Here is a 21,024-nt window from a genome sequence, read left to right as displayed (position 1 = left end):
TTTCGGCATTCTAGTTGCTGCTAGTAATGCTTTCATCGACAGAGGCAGACCAGAGGTGGGGAAATCATTAAAGGCTTTCATTAGGCATCCTGTAATCAGCTCGTGTGTGACCGGTAACAGAGGCTTGGTTCATGATGTCGGGAGGTCCATCGCCTCAGTTATGAGCAGCATGCAAAGTACCTGCCTGCCCAGTCACCCTGGCACCGCAGCATGGCATGCAGGCATTTACTGTGCCTCCTGCTTCTCAGTCAGAGCTGTAGGACTGTGGCTGTCCTGCCAAACAGGCGTCAGGAGAATCGCTCTGTTGTCTGTTTGAATTGAGTGTTGTGAAGCAGGAGGCCAAAGAGAGGGGGAAATCTAATTTGAGAACCGCGGACTGAATCGTTTATCACGTAATGCTCCCCTGGAGTCAGCGTGTCTCCGGAACTGAGAATAAATAATCACTATCCGGTGTTGGGAGAAAACACATCAAAGTGCCTTTATATCCTCACCTTTGTGGGCAGACTCACTAAAACTGCACAGCAGTAAAAAGAGTGTTAACTCCTAATTTAGCCTAATTAACTGGGAGACAGATGCTAATGGAATCTGGTATACATACTTGAGGTTACAGAATTTCAGTGGATGGAGCCATGCCCAGCCACAAAGAGTGGGCTCGGTTTGCCCAGTCTGGAAACTATATAACTATGAGGCGTGTGCATCTACATCTGTTCTTCATGGTTCATAGTAAATGTAAGCGAGTTTTATTCTGTTTATACATCTATGTATACTGTACATGCTACTCAATTGTCTAGATATGTATATGCCTTATACATGCACATATGTTTTCTTTGCAAGCAGTGATGGAATTGATAATATGTAAATGTTTCATGGACTCTTTAATAATGCCCTATGTTGCCAAATGCATCACTCAGGCCTGTATCCCCAGTGATTTTAACTAGCTGAATGAGACTGTGCATTGGTCCAGGAAAAAATGTCTTCAAGCCCCAGTAAGAAGCACTTTCACGTGCATCTCAGTGAGGGGGTTCTTGGGTTATCAGGAATCCCCAAGAGCTGTGGCTATTAGAGCAGACATGAAATACCCACTTAGAAGATTCATAGTGTCACCAGAACCAATAGCTGAAAAGTACGAAATTAGCAGAAGTTAGTCCAAGAACACGCACTGGGTCAAAAAGTGAAGACCAAACATCATCAGGTCTCAGGCAGGAGGCAGGCGGCAAACACAAGGGTCTAGGTGCCAAGTCAATAATCTGAGCATAAGGATGGATGGATCAATCACAGCTATAGGAATGACCACCATGAATGTGTGAAGGGCGAGGATGAGATTTGTAGGAAGCAGCCTCCCGTTTCCTTACATCTTCTCAAAGGAGTGGTTGTTATCTCCAGCTTAGAAGCGAGCACCCCAGCAGGAATGAGAAGCAGCTGGGTGATGGAAGAAAAACGAGTTCCCTAGAGGGTACGGTGCAAGCTCAAAAGTCAGGAAACAGGGCATGGAATGGGAGTGTGGACAGAATAAGGAGAGAGAACCGGGCTCACCACTGTGAGGCCACATAGCGGGCTCAGAGTTTCTTCCAGACAGAGGCAGGCTTGCGTTCTACCATAACTGGCAATGTGAATGCTGCACTAAGCAGAATTAGCTTGATTTAATTTGTTCTCTAAGAAAAAAAGGAAACAAAGCTTTCCTGAAACCAAACTCAAAATGATCAGTCTTAGAGCCATGAGCTAATGATCTTTTTGGTGGAGACCAGTATAAGGTAGCTTCGCAACAGGGACCAGCATCTTAGCCTTGTTGGAAATTTAGACTACGTCATGGACAGTCTCCAGGGAGAGTCATGTTCTATTTGAGATACCTGCAGCTGCCCAGGTGAAGTCATGTAATTGTAATCTTAGAGGCTGATAAAGCAGACATGACTGTAGCTACATGTCTTGTGTATCTTTGTCTAAGCTTGGTGAAGAAGGCCACAACTTGATGACAGTGTTAGCAGAGAGAAGAGCAGGTGGCTCCGGGCAACTCCTCTCCTGAGGTGATATGCGCATATCCAGGGCAGGGACCTTGTGAACGATTAAAATGAGAGGGGGTGTTGGAGACCGTGCCACACTGTGCTGTCAAGTGTCGGCGACTGTGCCACGTTGGGCTGGCATTCAACCACAAGGGGGTAAGGCATGGATATCTGTGGACAATAACACAAGTGGAGTAGTGTGTCCCAAAAGGGAAGAAGGCTTGCCCTCAGCATCACGGTTCTGAAGGAGCCTGGTGGACAGGGATATACGGGGAAAGCCTTGCAGGGAGTGTGTGCTAAGAGCAGGAACCACTGGGTAATGGAGGTGGAACCAAGAGTAGGACGACTGTGGACAGAATCAGTTCTCACCTCTCCTTGCCATAGCCACGGCTAATTAAAAAAGAACACAGTAAGCCAGACTTCAGCACCCCACAGGATTAGGACCAAAAATTTCAGCATCATTGTCTCCATCATTCAGCGCACATTGTTAGGCAGGAATATTTCAGGAACCATGACACTAGGCCCATCAAAGGTGACACTGGGCAGAAGGCTCAGAGGCTAAGACTGCTTGCTGCCCTTTTAGAGGACCAAGGTTGGCGTTGAGCAGCCGGAGTGGCTCATAACCCCCTGTAACTCCAGTTCCAGTGGATATGATGCCCTCTTCTGACCTGCACGGGCCCCGTGCACACACATACACTCTCACACTCAGAAAATAAAAGGAGTATCTTAGAAAAGCATGATGCAACTCTCCTAACCAAGTCTCAACCATGACTTGTCTACAAGCAGTGATACACTATTGTCTGGTCTGCTTTCCACAAGACTCTAGAAGGTTCTGAGGAAGCAGACAGGTTCAGTGGTGGCAGAGACTCTTGGCACAGGCTGCCTTTGCCTGGAACTTCACTTCACAAGCCTCTAGTTTCCAATGGCTCCTCTCCGATAAAACAGTCCCAACCCATTCAGCAATTAGCAGGGCCAAAGGCTCCTCCTGTTGTAAACAACCAATTACTTTTAAATGAAAACACAACTATTAAATTATCTTTCAATGAAGTAAATTGGAGAGACCAGTCGGGTAGCCCTTAGCCACCACTGCTAGCTAGGAAGAAATTGATTCCGCAGAGTCAGATCTTGCAAAGCTTCTCCCATCATTGTCCCCAGAGTATAAAAGCTGGTGGAATGTACAAAATGCTAGTGAGGCATTGGAGAAACAGCCCGAGTTGACTTAACCCACGAGCGAAGGTCAGTTTTGGGCAATGAACTCCATTTTCTTGTGTTTCATGCATGATTAAATGGTAATTACCCAGTAATGGAAAGTGTTTGGCTGATTATAGTGGACATAATTGCAGTACTCAGTGTGTCCCCATTTTACATGCTATGCTAAGCAGGCAGGACAATGGACATCTGATGGGCGATATCTTCCTAGAACCCATGGTTTGTCTCCCTGGGGAGGGATTTTGTCCCACACAAAGAGATGGGAAACACACAGGCGACTATGTGACAACCTCTGTTTCCTGTGGGGCCTTGAATCACAGACACTGAAGAAGCAGTAGCAACTATGGGGACAATGTTCCTCACTTAGTATTTGTATTTTAATAAATAAAGCTTGCCTGAAGATCAGAGTGTAAAACAGCCCCACTGGTCAGCCTTACAGACGAGGCTGTGGTGACACACACCTTTAACCCCAGGAGCCATGCTGGTTTGCCATAGAAACCAGACGGTACATGCCTTTAGTCCCAGTGGTGCACACCTTTAATCCCAGACCTAGAGAGGATTATAAAATGGGAGAAGACAGCTCACAGACTCAGTCTCATTCCAAGATTCCTGGAGGCAGTCTCGCCATTTTTGAACTGAGGTCAAGGTAAGAGCCAGTGGCTGGCTGTTTTATTTTTCTGGTCTTCAGGTTGAACCGCAATATCTGTCTCTGGGCTTTTATTAGTCATGCTTCATTTTATTTATTTTATTTTGTTTTACATTATTTTACTCCATGCTTTCCCATCCCATCCAATTCTATTTTATTTTGAGACAGGGTCTCCTGTAACTCAGGCTGCTCTCTAATTCTCTAGGTAGCTGAGGATAGCCCTGAACTTCCTCATCCTCCTGCTTCCACCCCAAGTGTGACAGTCACAGGCATTAACCACCATGGCCCGTTTATACTGCGCGAAGGCTTGAATGCAGGACTCCACAAATGGCATAGCCAAGCGCTCTACCAATGGAGCCCCAGACCCTTAGCGTTATTTAAAGCAGGTGAAATGATCGGATCGTTAATAATAAATTGTTAAAAGTCTACTAATGGTAGGATAACTTGTGCTCATTTAAAATTGAGTAACTTTATAAAATGAAAATACTCTGCAGGTTTTCAAGTAGCCTCAACATACTAAACACTGATGAACAAAACAAGCACATAAGAAGCCACACCAAGGGAAAGTCCGACAAAGGCACGCACCCTGTGTGAAGAAGAGAATATGTTCCTTGGCAGCCAAAGCTGCGGAAACACAATAGGAACTCTGCTAAGGGGCAGAAAACCCTTCCTCACAACCTGCTTGCGGACTGGGTCTTCACCATGAGATCTGCATATGGGAATTTATTACAAAGGCATTTGTACAGATGTTTGAGAGAGGCCAAATTCCCCCGTCTGCAGGAGATGGCGTGGTCACATCACTTGTTGAAGTCCTTTGAATACATTCAACATTGGCCATTCTAGCTGGGGTGATATGGAAACCCAAGGAAGCTGTAGCTTGAATTCTGCTCAGAGCAAAGAATATTGAACATATTTTTAAGTGTTTGTATGTCTTTTTTCAGAGAATTGTTTAGCTCATTCTCTCATTTCTTTTTTTTTTATTTAAAAAATTTCCATCCCCTCCCCTCTTCTTCCCCCTTCCCTCCCCTCCCCTCCCCCCATACCCTCCCAACCTCCCTCTCCAGGCCAAGGAGCCATCAGGGTTCCCTACTCTATGTTAAGACCAAGGTCCTCCCAACTCCCCCCTGGTCCAGGAAGGTGATCAACCAAGCTGAGAAGGCTCCCACAGAGCCTGTCCATGCAGAATAGTCAAAGATCAGCGCCTTTGTCCTTGGCTTCTTGATTGGATTTTTAAAATATAGTTCTTCATATATTCTGGAGGTTAATCCTCTGATGTGTACTTGCTTAGAAATTTATTCTTGTTCTAAGGACCAGTTCTTCATGCTGGTGACTATTTACTTTGCTGTGCAAACTGTTTTGAAATTCATGTCATTCCATTTGTCAATTCGTGGAACTAATTGCTGTGCTATTTGGGGTCATGTTCAGACAGTCCTTGCGTATGCTTATATCTGGGAGCATTATGTTTGCTCCTAAATTTTTCATATATTTAGCTAAGGTCATTGATGAATTTTGAGTTGGTTTCTATGTGAGCTGAGAGGTACAGGTCTGTTTTTATTCTACTACATGTAGAAATCCAGTATTCTCAGCACCTTTTAATGGGTTATTTTTCCTCCAGGGCATATTTTTGACACCATTGCCAAAACTTGAATGATTGCGGTCGTGTGAGTCTTCCTTACCATTCCGTAATCTTGTCTGCACATCGGTCTAAGCCAGCATCATGCTGTCCAATCATTACAGCTCTGAACTACGTTTGATCAGCTATTGTGCTGTCTCCAGCATTGCTCTTTCTACTAATGACTGACTTAGCTACTTAGTGACTCTTGCCTTTTCATTTAAATTTTAGTATTCATTTTTCTATTTCTGTGGAAAATGTAATCGGAATTTCAGTGGGGTCTGCAATAGAATACACAGATCACTTTAAGTGTACCAATTTTAACTATAGTTATTTTGCCCTTTCATGATATTTCATGGGTAGATAGAGATCTATCTACCCATCTTTATCTTCCAGTTTGTTCTTCAGTTTCTTCCTTTACTGTCTTAAAGTTCTCATTGTAGAAGTCTATCTACCACCCCTGTGGCTACATGGATTATATTTTATGATGTTTTAAAAGCTATGGTGATGAGTGGGACTCTTTTCTAATTTCTTTCTCTGAGAGTTGGTTACCATTACATAGGAGAGCTATTGATTCTCTGTGCTGGCTTTAGTAAAAAACGTCTAAGTTACAACTCTTTGCCATCTTTAGAGCCTCCTGAGTATAGGAGCGTGTTATCTACAAAGATGGATAATTTGACTTCTTAATTTTTTACTCATATGTCATTTGTTTTTATTTAATTAAGACCTTGAGCATTATACTGAATAAGAATAGAAGAGCTGGCAGCCTTGTGTCATTCAATATTTCTTCTGTTTGGTATAATGCCATCAAACTTAGCTTTTCCTAGGATGGGGGGGGGGGGTTGCTGTTTCTGTTGCCAGTTCTTCAGGGCTTTGATCAGAAATGTTTGCTTAAGTTCATCAAAGGCCTTTTCTGCACCAATTGCAATGATCATGGGTTTTCGTTCCTTAAGTGCGTCCCTGCTGCTGAAACATACCACTTTGTACCTGTATTTCCATCCTTGCATCTTGGGAATAAAATTGGTTTGGTTATGATATATGACCTGAATGTGCTCTTAAATTGATTTGTAGAACTTTTATTGAGAACTTTTATAGCTATTTACATTAGGTACATTAGTTAATAGGTTACTCCTTTGTGTTGCTGTTATGGCCGTATCCAGTTGTGGCTATTGGGACTATGCTGACAGCTGTGGTTTGTCTTTTCTCTTTCTATTCTGTGGAACAGTCTGAGGAGCATTGATATTACATCTTCTTTAAGGTCACTAGGCAATCCAACTGCTCTTGGTCTTTTCTTTGTGAGGAGACTTTCTAATTCTGCTTCAATGTCACTGATTTTATTAGTCTGCTTCAGTTATTTATAACATCTGAGTTTAATTTAGGTAAGTCCCATGTGGCTAGACATCTATTCACTTAGTCTAGATTGTCCAGAGTTTGAACAGAAGTTTTCAAACTGTGCCACTGAGATCCTCTCAATTTCATTGGAATCTACGGTAAGATTCCTGTCTTCAACTCTGCTTTTATTATTATTATCATTGTTGTTGTTGTTGTTATCATTATGAATTGTCTTTGATATTTTCTGTCTTTGTTCTCATTATTTTTATTAAACTTTCAGCCTTTTTTTTCAAAGAACCATCTCATTGTTGTTTGGTCTTCAACTCAATAACGAGATGTTGACTTCATCTCAATAACAAGATCTAACATCTACTGTTTCCAAGAAACATATTCCACGGTTAAAGACACTCACAGGCTGAGAGTCAAAGGATAGAAGACTCAAGTAAACAGAAACCAACAACAAGCCATTGCAGCAATTTCTGACATATGATAAACTCAACTTCAAACCAAATCTCTCAGAAGGGACAAAGAAGCAATTCCTTAAGAAGATATGGCACTTGTAAAAGCATCAGGGCTCCTAGGCAGGATTTTTTTGACTAGATTATCTGAAGAGGGAAGACCCACCCTAAATGTGGACAGCAGCCCAGATAAGAGACACTGGACAGGAACCATAGCCTCTGCTCCTTCTAGCAACATCACTTAAGCCATTGCAGCTCTATTCCTTGACTGATACTAGAAAACAGCTTATTGGGCGGCCAAGGTACCAAAGACTAGAAGCGCTCCAGGAATCTCCCAGGAATCTGGACCTGCTGCTTCACACATTAAACAGCTCCCACATTCCTGGTCTCTCCAGTGTAAGACAACCATTGTTGGAATATCTGGGTCATATTGTGACATTGTGGAAGCTACTCTAATTCAATCCCCTGTGAATTTATGATTCATTCTATCTGTTCTGTTCCTTTGAAGGACCCAATGAACACAGTCAAATCCCTGTTTTTCCTTTAGATTCTACTGGCTCTGCTGGATTACTGGGTTGGGCATAATAATTCTGTCCTAGCTCTCAGTTGCTCAGACATTTTACTCATAGAATTTTCCTCTTTCTTATGATTATGCTATTGAGACTGTCTCCTTCGTCTTTGGATAATGTTTCTTTGGATACATATCTTCTGCAGTGCAAGTTTAATGGTCAGTCATGAATTACTGGAGTTTATGCTAGTTTTTAAATGGTCTTATTTCTCCATCAAATTTAAATGCTCTCTTTGATAGGTCCTGCAATCTTGGTTCGTAGCTATTTGCTTTCAGGGTTTGAATTACATCATCCCATGCTTTCTTGGCTTGGAAGGTAGCTGATGCTTTTAATTTGAAGTTATTCTGATGTTTCCATCTTTATATGTGAGGTAGTGATTTTTTATTTTATGGCTTTTAGTGTTGTTTCTTTGCTTTGTATTTTTTATATCTTGACTATTATTTTTGGGGAGAGGTTCTTTTCTTGTCATACCTATTTGGGGTGTTTGGATAGAAAATTCTTTCTCCAGATTTGGGGAATTTCATTGAGTAGACTCTTTGTTAATATTTATCTCAGTTCCTTCTTGACCATTCATTCTCAAGTTTGGTGCCTTGATCATATCTCAGAGTTGTTAGACACTGGGAACACATTCACTTATTTGATTCTTGTTTTTGTTTTATTTTTGTTTTCTTTTTGAGACAGGGTTTCTCTGTGTAGCTTTGGAACCTGTCCTGGAACTCTCTCTGTAGACCACACTGGCCTTGAACTCACAGAGATCCATCTGCCTCTGCCTCCCAAGTGCTGGGATTAAAGGTATATGCCACCACCGTCTGCCCTACATATTTGATGCTTATGAGTGCTAAGTGTAGTCAAACCCTGGTATTGTTTCTTCTTGTTGCTTTGCATAATGTTTATTGCTTGAGTCAAAGAGTCTTTTGTTTTCAAGGTTCTATTTGCTTTTTTTTAAGTACCAATTTTTGTTGTTGTTGAATTTCCTTTCAGGTTTCTGACTTCTCCATCTATCATTCTGAAATTCTCGGGCATTTTGCCGACTTCTCCCTTTGTTATTGACCTTCCTCTCTAGGCCCTGGATTCAATCTATCTTCTCTCCAGAAAGCTTTTGGAGACTTTCACCTGATAATTTCCCTGTGTTGAGATCCTTGACGGCAGGAACTGACTAGTTAGGGTCTTTTAAAAGAGTCATTGTGTCATGACATTTATGTTGTGTGTTTCTGTGTTGTGACTTGTGTGTCTGTTGGTCTGGATAGCTCCTCTGTTTTATTTAAAGATTTTCTCTGCAACTTTCTTTGTGTCTGGGGACACAAAGCAAGGAGATTCTAACTGATTTTGGAAGTGACTTTTCCCCCTAGCCCCTGCCAGAAACATGGCTGAATCTGTGTCTATGTCCCACCTCTTACTATGCATTGTAGAGTTCAGGTGTGTTTCTACACCTGCTGTAGATTTCTGATGTTCCCCCTCTTTGTCTCTCTTTGGAACTGAGATTTTGCTTTCTGTTTTCATTTTGACCATGTTCCTCATAGTCTCACAAAGAGGCAGCCTCCACCCTGCCACGTTATCCACAGGTCCCACATCACTTTCTAAGCCTGCAGTAACAGCATTTATCTCATTCCATGCCTGGCTCACAGGTATATACTGCTGCTCGCCACTGAGTTCTGTCCCTCTGTGTGTCTCGCCTGCGTCTTGTGTCTCCCATGACTGTTTGAGCTCCTTGTTGGTTGCTTTTTATTTTCTTGTGTGTCTGAGTTCTCCTCCATATGCCCTGCGCTACCTCTGCTCTCCTTGTGGACACTGCTTCTGTATGTCACGTGATCATATGCTATTCCCGCCTTTCAGTGGTATCCCCACCCTGCTGTGATATGCCAAGTCCTGGCAATCAGTGTTTTCTTTAGGTCTGTAGGGACTAAAGCAGCCTTGAACTTGGCAACATCCTCTGCCATTCTAACCAACAAAGCCACAAGCCATAGAGACAGAGGGTCATACTCCTCTTACAGCAGGCCAAGAAAGAAGACCAAATTTCCCATGTCACAGATATTCCATGTTTTTATATCCTGATTTTTTCTTTCTGTGAACTTCAAGATGATCTTACAGAAACTCAGCAAGAGAAAGTCTGATGCTAGGTGTGGAAACACCAGCAATCCCACCACTGGGAGGCAGAAATGGGAAGATGACTTATTCTAGGCTAGGCAGAATACTATTTCAAAATAAAACAAATGTATTGGGGGGGGGATAGTGAACATGGAATTTCTCCATGTACAGGACATGTCTGGAAGTTTATTGAAGACTAGGACAGGAAACTATGGAAGGACCTGGCTAAATTATAAGGAATTGACAGCATTCAGGTCTACTGTCTATAATGTGTAAAGTAACATACCTAGGGACACTGTAAAATACAACCATAAAGTTTCTTTTCTATAGAAACATCTGTGGGTGTATTCTTATCACTTCATAGTAATATATTAAATTACTATATGGAGGGAAGAAAAGTGTCTATAATATTCAAACATTCCTTTTCCTACCCTGAATTAGAAACATATTCTTTGAATTCAAAGAATCATAAAATCATACAAAACATTAGGGATATTTGGGATTGTATAATATTGTTTAAATGGAACCATTTTTAAAAATTGAGAGGACAGACATAGAGCTAAGGACCCCTAACGATGTGACTGAGGACTGTGTTCTTTATCCAACTGCACCGAAAATGTAATGTCCATGCAACACCTCCACATGGAAGTTTCTAGCAGCTGCATTCAGAGTTGCCCAAACTTGGACGCTGTTAAGACATCTTTCAGCCAGGGAGTGATGGATAAGTGAACTCCAAGATCCTTCCACGGTGGACTCCTCCCACCTCTTCCATGAAGTGTGATACCCAGCCTTGAAGGGACGCGAAGGAAGCTTAACTGTGGGGCGCAGTGAGGAAGATGCAGTGTGAGAGAGGGCTGTGTGATGTGCAGCTGCAGCTGGGCCATCCTGGGCAAACGTAGGACGAGAAGGCAGTCAGGGATGTTCAAGGGTTGGGGGTGGTGCAAGAAGGGGTAGCGCAGAGGTATCGGTCTGACTGTGTTAGCTGGGTCCTCTCCAGGAACAGAACTGATAGAGTGGATTACACATTCAAGGGGGAATGGATTAAAGCAGCTTCCACAATATCCTAATATGGCCTGGACAGTCCAACAATGGCTTTCTTACACTGGAGAGACCAGGAATGTGGTCATGGCTCCATATGAGAGACAGTAGTTCCAATTTGATGCAGGCAGTCTGGGAGATCCCTGGAGGGCTTCTAGTCTTTTGCTACCGTGGATGCTCATAAAACCTTCTCTGGAGTCAGTGAAGGAATGCAGCTGCAACAGGTTAAGGGACGTTGCCAGAAGGAGCAAAGGCAATTGGGCAAAAGCAATTCTTTTTTTTTCCATTTTCTATTATCTGGGCTGCTGTGAGGTAATTACTATTTGGAATGACACCGTGCTGGTGGCTCTGTGTATTGACACCCTGGTGGAAACCCAGGCCACAGCTGCCCGAGCAAGTGCCGACATGAACCGTGGTGTCGGGAGAGAGTGATGTGTCAGGAAGACGGACAGACTGGAGAGTGCCTCTCCTGAGATGGACAGTTGCGAAGCTGGTGCACGTGGAGAGGAAGCGTGAGAGGTCTATGAGGGCTTTTCTTTAACTTTTCTGTGAACTTAAAAGTGCTGAAGAAAACAAAGTCTGCAGAAAATGTACAACCTGGGCGTATGCAGAAGGAAAAAGACAGGGTCCAGAATCAGAGTGTACACAGAAGGGAAGAGACAGGGCACATTATCCGTGACCTTGCCCACCTTTCTGTTGCTTACATAAAGTGTACTGATAACCGACTTACCGAAATGTCTCAAAACACAGGGTGACTTTATATAGCAGGAAGTCAAAGGGGGCACAATCCCGAACCAAGCTAGGACAGCCATGGAAAGAAGCACCTTCAGACAGGGCCATTGCCCAGGAGAGATGCTTCTGTACAAAGGTGTGGCTCCAGTGCATCCAGGGATGCAGCTCTGTCTGTGGAGCACACGCTTCATGTGTGGGATGCCTTCACTTCAGCCCTCAGTACCACATAAACTCATGCCTGCAACCATAACACTCGGGAGGCCAGAAGTTTGAGGTCATCCTTGGCTACACAGTGAGTTCATCAGCATCCAGTCTACATGAGGTCTTGTCTCAAAAAAAATGACAATCAAAATAAAAATAGAGACCTGCGTTTAGGAGTTACTGCCACAAAGCACAGTGACACCAGAGTAAGGAACTGTGCTGACTGTAACCTCGATTCCACTGGTGACATTTTGAGGCCTTAACTTAACCTGCCAAGAAACAGCCTGTGTGGGTGCCAGGTTTATTATCAGAATTCCTTTGGTTGACCTGTGTGTTGCCAAATGATATGGCACCTCTGTCTGGTGCTCTTTACAGGACACTAAATGGCTGAACTGCTAGAGAATGTACCCATTCCATCCTTCTGAGGAAGCAGTCAGTTTGGATGAGCTGGACAGTGTGGATGGGACTATCTTAAGTACCTAAGAGTTCAAGTCTGGGAATGTACCTTTCAGTCGTAATTCAGTAGGAGCTAATGTATAAGTGACTTCAAGCCTTAGCCTGAGGAAGGATGCAGACACTTGGAAAGTAGAGGTAGAAAACCCAGTATAAATAAGCCTTGTCAGCAAGTGCCTGAGGTCCCATACTGACTCAAAATCAAATCAGGGAACCCAGAGTTAATGCCAGGTTCAGGAGAACCCCAGACACAAGCCCTACTTTCCCATACTGATGCCACTGACATCTGCCTTCTACTACTGCCTAGTTAGTTGCAGCCCAGGTGAAAGCTTTGAAGCTGTTCTTCCCCCTCCAGCATTCCTCCCTGGTAATATACACAGTTCCCTAGCCAACTGTACTCCTGACAATGATGGATCGAGGACATACCACCATAAAATATAGCCACTGACGTTTGAGAAAAACAGCTCTGTGACCTCCTGCCACTACATCTCCCGCAGAGGCACCTAAGAATCCTCTGTAAGGTTAGTCACATAACTGCCCTGCCATACCATTTTTCCCTAGGAGCAGAGGGAGGCACACAGTGATGTGGAGAGCACTCTGACCCAGCAGGGATGACAGGGCTCACTACTGACTGCCATCCGGTCATACCCTTCGCTCTCATCTGAGTTTCCCTCTCTCCTTTGGTCTTCACTTACAGAGACTCCAAGTTCACACAAAACCCATGCTAAGTAAAGTTAGCAATGCTTTTCTTGTGTGCATTTGTCCTTTGTCATAGGGACCTTGGTGATCAACCCAGCTACAGATGAGACTAGAAATCTCTCTCCCCTCCATGAAAAAGCAAGGAAAGAAATTTCTTCTCCTTTCCAAGTCTCAATTTAAGCTAAGCAAACATTGCTCAATCGCATAGGAACACAGAGTCCTGTGCCCTGGCAAGCCCTGGCGTTGAAGGAAGAAGCCCATATTTGCACCTACTGGAAAACTGGATGGAGAAGCCAGACTTGCTGATGAAAAAGTCACTGTCAAACTGCAGGGTGAGGGAGTTGAAGGTGCTGTGGATATCCTCAGGCAGGGCCGAGCCGCTCCACTCCTTCAGCAAGATGTTGCTGTCCACGGGGCCGTCCCAGACCTTGAGGATGTCGTGAGCAGTCTCGGTGTCAAAGACGATGAAGTGGAGACTGCAAGAGAGAACAGAGCTTCTGTGTTCAGGGAGCATCCCACTTGCCCTCCACGGAGGGCATCATCCTAGACACAAGCGTGTACGGACCACCAGCCATTTCACACTCCCATCAAACGTGTTCTAACACGTCTGACAAAGAAAAATGGGGGTCCGGGCAGCTCAGAACATAGCACAGTCCAAAGGCATCAGTCGCTGGTGTGCAGAGCTGTGGTATACGCTAAACTGATGTCTAGAAACTGAACATCTCATTCCAAGACTGCTGGATGTTTTTTTTTTAAATTTATTTTTCCATTCAAAAATTTCTGCTTCCTCCCCTCCTCCTATTCCCCTCCTGCTCCACCACTTCCCCTCTTCCCTCTCCCTCCAGTCTTAATAGAGGGCAAGGTACCCTGCCCTGTGGGAAGTCCAAGGCCCTCCTCCTCCAGTCCAGGCCTAGCTGGACTGGGACTGAATGAGCATGTGATCAAACCGGACTCTCTGAATGTGGCTGACAATGGGGGCTGACTGAGAAGCCATTGATAATGGCACTGGGGCCTGTTTCTACTGCATGTACTGGCTTTTTAGGATCCTAGTCTGTTTGGATGGTTTTTATAATTTTAGCCAGAGCACCCACACTCCTAAACAAGTTTGGTACACTGGCTTCTTCGTATCAATGCTATTCTTAACATGCCACTTGGTGGCAGCACACACCCCGGGAGAAAGACAGAATACAACCCATTCGCTTGGTCCATTCTCAAGTCGTTTCTGCAAATTTTATCTTCAGAGTCAGCACATTGTTTGAGACAACACCACCACAACAGAAATGCCCAATATGAATTCTCTTCTTTATAACATTTTATCCACTCCTATTAGACTTGCGGGTGTTATCCAGAACCATCTTTATATCCTTGTGAGGAGGCTCACAAGGATGACGGGCAGATAGAAGAATTTAACTAAAAGGCCCGTAAAAGCCATTTTCCTGGAAGTTCTTTATAGGTTTTCATTCACTGCTTATTGTTCATGGATCTTGCCACAGATACAATGACTGCACCTGACCTACGTGAATCTCAGCTACATCATTTCCCACACATTACATATAGAAAGGAATGGCACATCTCATGGGTAAAGCATAAAATGTGGAGTGTACATTTAGACATTCAGAATAGTATATATAAAGCATAGAATGTAGTAGAATTCACAGCTCAGCATTTTCTCAATCATTTATCCTACTTGTTTCAACTCATTTTAAAGATAAAATTTTATGGGTCCATTCATATATTCCCTGCACATTACAAGCCAATCACCTGCTTGTCCTAATTACCCCCCTCCACTGTGTGTTGGGATATTCCCATTTAGACTTTCAGCATCTCCATATGTGCTAGCGTGTGAGATCCCTGAGTACCTGGGTCCCCTCTCATGTGTTTAATGGAAAGCTTGCAGGTGGAACCATGTATACTATAAGGACCTGTAGCATTCTCAGTTTAATTTTACACTTCGGATCATGAGTCTCCAAGGGTGAAAAGTAGAGTTTGTTAATTTATTTCAAGATTTATTTTATTTTATTTTTCATTTATGTGAACATGCATGTGTATGTGTGTATATTTTCATGTGCTTGAGCATGGATTGAAGGTGCTTGCCGAGGTCAGAAGAGGATGTCAGTTCCTCTGGAGCTGGAGGATTAGGCAGCTGTGAGGCATTGATGGGGATGCTAGGAACAAAACTCAGGTCCTCTGCAAGCACAGTTTGCACTCTTAACCACTGAACCATCTCTCCAGCTCCCTGTTAATTATTTCAAATGCACAGGGGCATGTGGTGTGGAAAAAGGAGTGTTGCTTTTATTGGTTAATGAATAAAAAAAACCACTTTAGGCCTATAGCAAAGCAGAACTTAGCTAGGCGGGAAAACTAAACTGAATGCTGGGAGAAAGAAGGCAGGGTCAGTGAGAAAGAATGTAGCCCTGCCTGAGACAGACACTGGAACATTACCTGGTAAGTCAAAGCCTTGTGATGATACACAGATTAATAGAAATGGGTTAAAATAAGTGTAAGAATTAGCCAATAAGAAGTTAGAGCTAATGGGCCAAGTAGTGATTTAATCAATACTGTTTCTGTGTAATTATTTCAGGAGTCTGGGTGGCTGGGAAATGAACAAGGTGCCTCATAGAACAGACATGCTTTATTCTTTCTCCACTGGAGGACAGCTGTTCCCCCCCCCCCTCGTAATAGAGTACAGTACCACAGTGGGCATTCTAGAATGCCCATGCAGTCCAAGGGACTTTGGAGACCTGGCATTATAAACCAGCAAACACCCAGCCACCCTGCTCCTCCCGGGATTCTACTTCTAGTCTCACGATAACGTGCCAAGGCCTTTGTCTTATCTTTGCCAAAACCCAATACTACAGGTGTATGCACTCTGTATACACTCTGACAGATGTGGGGTGTCTCGTTTAATCATGACCATTGATGATTAATGAGACCATGGTGTGCATGTGCATGTGTATGTGTGTATCTAAACATCATTATTTTCTTCAAAGTAGCTGAGCAATTCAATATTTGTAGATTCTCAGCATGAACAAAGACCACCTCTGTGATCAGGAAGAAGCCATTGAATTATACAACCAGTCATGACCCTTTGAATTGCGGTGGAAATGCACAGCAACAAGAATAAACAGAGAATACCATATTCTAGCAGATGGTGAACACAAATGGTGCAAAGCAGAAATGATGGGGCTGAGACTCTCAGGCATTGAGTGGAAGAGACACATGACATGGGCTATTGAGTTAAGTCACACAACAGGATGAGGTATGTGTCAAGCCTTGAAGAGACCCATGGGATCTGAAATAGTCACACAAGGGACCATTCCACCAAGCAAGGCTTCGTTGCAGAGGATTTCAGCTTTGGTGAAAACCCAGGAATCCAGGGCAGAGAGATCAGTAAGTCATAAGACCACAGAAGAAATGAGAGATGGGTGATGGGGAGGAAGAGGAGACGAAAGAAATAGGACCTCTCAGAAGGTGTTAAGCATTTTGTCCTTTTGGCTGGGTAAAATGTCAAGTTGGGTGACTGGGAAACAATTACTTTACCATCGGTTGCAAAAAATTGGCTTATTGACTCCTCATGCTGTAGCAAAAAGATTGCAGGTGGATAGTGTCAAATCTGTGACCTTCCTGAGGAATGCCAGAAGGAGATCCACGCTCCTTATGGAACTGCCACCGTGGAGACCCTGAGGGCCTAGCAGATTCTAGATGCACTTTGTAAAGCAGCAAAAACAGATGGGGTGGCTGTGGGAAAGAGAATGTAAGGAGCTTTAAAGATATTTAGCCTCAAAAACAAGAAGGCTGGAATGACTATCAACCTAGCTGAGAAAGGGAGAAGGTGGGCACCTGTGGTTGAACCTCTGAGCTCAGACCTGTGCCAAGGGAAATACAAAGGCGGCCCTTGCATAGTGAGGGGCTCCAGAGGAAGTCTGGATGATAATTAGACTCACACATCTCCCACTGATGCACGATTTTAAACCCTAAGACAGGATGAAGTCATCAAAGTTCAAGGGCAGAGGCAGAACAAGACCACAGCCAGCACAGTACCTGATCACAGGCATGTGTTCATTTGCATAATGTGTCATTTATCTAATTAGGGTTGGTGTTGAATTTTTTTAAAAAAGGAATGAAAAGTAAAGGACGTGACTGCTTCTAGGTATGGTGGAGGAGAAAGTTTATTGTGGGTAGTCAGGGGGAAAGACATCAGGGAGAGTCCAGAGTAGGTAGGACCCTGAGCCAGGTGAAAAGAGGGAGGAGGGAAAGGGAGAGAGGAAAGAGGAACCAGGAGCAGCAGCTAAGAGGACAAAAGGTGAAAGAGAGGTGGGCAACCAAAATGGCTGAACTATATAGGGAAGAGCCTCTGTGGAGGAGGGCAGCCTTGGCCACAGGAAGTTCAGGGTAGGGTGTCCCAGCCAGTACGGCCCTGCAGCATCTAGGAACTGAGGGATGGAGGGAGAACCTGGCAGCCAGACCCACTGTGATATGTTAAGTAGGCACCTCAAACATTGGTCCAGGGTTTTGAGACCTATCAGATGTCTGCCTTGCTGAATTCTTTGCCACAAGAAAAGACACCTGCCACCTAAACCATGGATGTGTTTGCTGCATTTCCAGGTCTTTTGTTTCTCATAAAAACGACTGAAATCTTATGAAGTTATTCCTCTCCCTTCGTTTGGATAACCACACATGTTTTCACTGGCACGCAAATAAGACAGATTGTAGAGATCAGCTAAGGTTTTCTCTCCTCTGCTCCTTACAAATAACAAACGAGGGCGGGAATGAGGAGTTGATTTAAGGAAGTAATTCCTATGGTTTTGAGATCGGGTCTCTCTACATAGCCTTGGCTTTCCTGAAACTCCTGTCCTGGAGCTCATAGTGATCCACCTGCCTCTGCCTCCTGAGCACTGGGATTAAAGTCGTGTGCCACTATAGTTGGCAAGGAATTAAGTTTTGGACACCTCATTTGAAATTATGTATATAATATTTCCCCTATGAAACTTAGATTACTAAAATTGACTTGAGAAGATCATTATAGGTAGGCATGTGTATCTCATAATCATGATTTGAAAACTGGTAATACATTTAAGACAAAATAAGTAAAAAATTAATTTTTAATTAAATTTTAATGTCTGGAAAAGTATTTATAGAAATAAACAAATAATACAAACTTTTATTCATGAGACTAATAATAGGACCATGGCCTTTTTATTTATTTATTTTGCTACAGCTCCCTACTCCAACAGGCATTCCCTGGAAAGCCTTAAAAAAAGCCACCAGCCAGGGAAGCATTGCAGACTAACTGCAGACCTTCGCCTCTTCTTTCAGTTTTCGAAATCCAACCCCCCTCAAGTGTCATCCCAGCTCTGCAGCAAACAACCTGCTGTGCCTTCCCTCCCTCCCCACACCCATCTCCAGTGGATCACACAGATATTGGCCTTCAAACATCCTTCCCCCAACCCAAATATCTATCCCAGCCCCCAGCTTCAGCAGGCTTTCTCTGGGAACCCTCTGACCACTCCTGCCAGGGAAAGAAGTAAGGCCTGCAGAGAAGCGGAATCGTCATCTTCAGATCTTCATTCTTCCTCCGCACCTGCATAGCCCATCCTCTGTCTCACGCCCAGCTCTGTAGCAGATTGCGTGTTCTGTCCTCTCCTCACTCTCTGACCCCATTCCCAGAGATCTAAACAGATCCTAAAGGAACACCTTGCTTTACTCAGCCCTGTGAATCCCTCCAGATCTCCCTTCTAGCCCATCCCCATTGCTAAGTCTCAACTCCCAATACCTAGGAACACAGTATACCTGTAATGTCAGTGGTCACACCTGCCAGGCAGGTTTTCAGAAGAATTCTCTATTAGGCAATACACAGCTACTATACCTTCCTAAGAACCAGAGAGGGCAACAGAAACTAAGGAACAAAATGCTTACCCAACAAAAATGAGATCAGAACCAACACTTAGAATTACAATAATTTCAAACACAGATACCTAGACAGCAGAGTAAAAATACAATCAATAATAGTCAAGAAACTATTTTTACACTAAAATCCAGCAACTCTACTATAATTGGTTTAGCAACAGACATGTTGATCAATGGAATCAGCTTGAAGATCTTAACATAAATCTGCACACCTGATTTTGATAAAGAAGCCACAAATACATAATAAAAAAGACAGCATTTTCAATAAACAGTGCTGGTCAAACTGAACAACTACATGTAAAAGAATCCAAATAGATATAGATTGACCACTTTGCACAAAATTCAAGTCCAAATGGAGCAAAGACCTCAACATAAAACCAGATACACTGAACCTGATAGAGGAGAAAGTGGGAAATAGCCCTGAAGTTATTGGCACAGAAAAAGTCTTTCTGAGCAGAATACCATTAACAAAGGTACTAAGATACAAAAAAAGGAACTTCACAAGACTGAGAAACTTCTGCAGGGCAAGGAACGCAATTTTTGTGAAGTATTTGTTTAACTAGGCAAAGATGAGTTACATTTGTCTATGTTACATTTGTTTAATTTTCTAAAGATGTGCTGCTGTTTTACCTTGCCTGCCTAATGTACCTGAATGGTCTAATAAAAAGCTGAATGACAATAGCTAGGCAGTAGAGGGATAGGTGGAACTGGTGGGGAACAAGACTAAAAAGGAGGAGGAATCCAGGCTCAAGGGGAGAATAAGAGGAGAGAATGAAAGAGATGGGGGTGGGGGGAGAGATACATGCCCAAAGCCATCCAGTCAGGCAGTCAAGGGCCTGTCAGACATGGAATAAGAAATACAGAATGAAAGAAAGGTAAAAAGCCCTGAGGCAAAGTGCATACAAAAAGAAACAGATTAATATAAGTTACAAGAGATATCAAGAAATGAGCATAAAATAAGGCTGAGCATTTATAATTAATAGTAAGTCTCTGTGTCATGATTTGGGAGATGGTTGGGAACCTAAAAGAAAGCCTTGCTACATTGGAGCCCAACATGGGGCTCAAATTTCCACATATGGTCTGATATGACTTCTGTACAGCAAACACTTGCACGGCACATTAAGTTGAAACAAAAAGCTAAATATGAATGCCTGTCACAGCGGTTCTTACTTAGAGATGGGGCAGTTGACAAAGCTCCGTGTTAGGTACAGCTCCCAGCTGAACGTAGCTCTTGGCCAGGCCTGTGAGGTTTAAAATTCAGTTTTCATGGACCTGAGTGGGGTGGAGCCAGTCACCAGCACAAAGCCCCTGAGAAGTTTAAGGTGTGGCTCACATGGTCAGAAAAAAATAGGGAGGCAGTAATGACAGACCCAGATTGGGAAAAAAAAAAATCCTCTAAACAGGTTACCATGTGTTTAAAAATATGCGTAGGCTTAAGAAAGAAAAAATGGGCATAGACAGTCATAGGAAAAAAATAAATAGTTTAAAAATAATAAAGTCTTTAAAGAAAGAGCAAAGTAATATTAAAAAACAAGTCATGTAAGGATGGGAAATACACAAGGAGTCTGAATACTTATGGTGCCGTGTTGACTTTGCATTGTTTGAATGCTGATGACGGAATGACAGTTGCTGAGTTACAGGGATTGTAAACCAACCTAGATACTTTAGGGCTGCCTTATCTTTAAAATGGAAGGCAGAGGATGTATTACACTGGGGAGGAGGTTATGCTTTTGATTCTACAGGACATGAAAGGCCATGGTTTCCCTCAAGTTTAGCAGAGATCGGGTCTAAATGGGGGAGACCTCCTGAAAACCTTTGCTGCAGACATAAAGAAATAAGCCAGAAAACTACAAGACAGGTGACCTATACACTGATCCCTCTGCATGGGAACAGCTCTGAGACTGAACACCAAACGTTATAGCTATTTTTCTCAGGACTTCACCATTACCTCAATTTTCTCAGGGTCCTCTAAAGACACCATCACTCCCAGACAACATGACATCAACATTCCCAAGAGGCCGGGCAGTGGTGGCGCACGCCTTTAATCCCAGCACTCAGGAGGCAGAGGCAGGCGGATCCCTGAGTT

At 43.4% G+C, this 21,024-nt stretch overlaps 1 protein-coding gene across 1 annotated transcript in view; it reads right to left on the bottom strand.

The window, feature by feature from the left end:
- Positions 1-21,024, bottom strand: part of Csmd1 (CUB and Sushi multiple domains 1) — a 1,175,551-nt gene that overhangs the window by 200,796 nt on the left and 953,731 nt on the right. Inside the window, exon 26 of the mRNA XM_042054928.1 lies at positions 13,305-13,507. Within this exon, the coding sequence (XP_041910862.1) occupies positions 13,305-13,507 (203 nt within the window). The remainder of the gene's footprint in view (positions 1-13,304; positions 13,508-21,024) is intronic.

The sequence above is a fragment of the Arvicola amphibius genome, chromosome 4 (assembly GCF_903992535.2).
Source record: "Arvicola amphibius chromosome 4, mArvAmp1.2, whole genome shotgun sequence".
Taxonomy (NCBI): Eukaryota; Metazoa; Chordata; class Mammalia; order Rodentia; family Cricetidae; genus Arvicola; species Arvicola amphibius.
The sequence above is the reverse complement of the archived record's forward strand: the minus strand, read 5'-3'. Positions and strand labels throughout refer to the sequence as shown.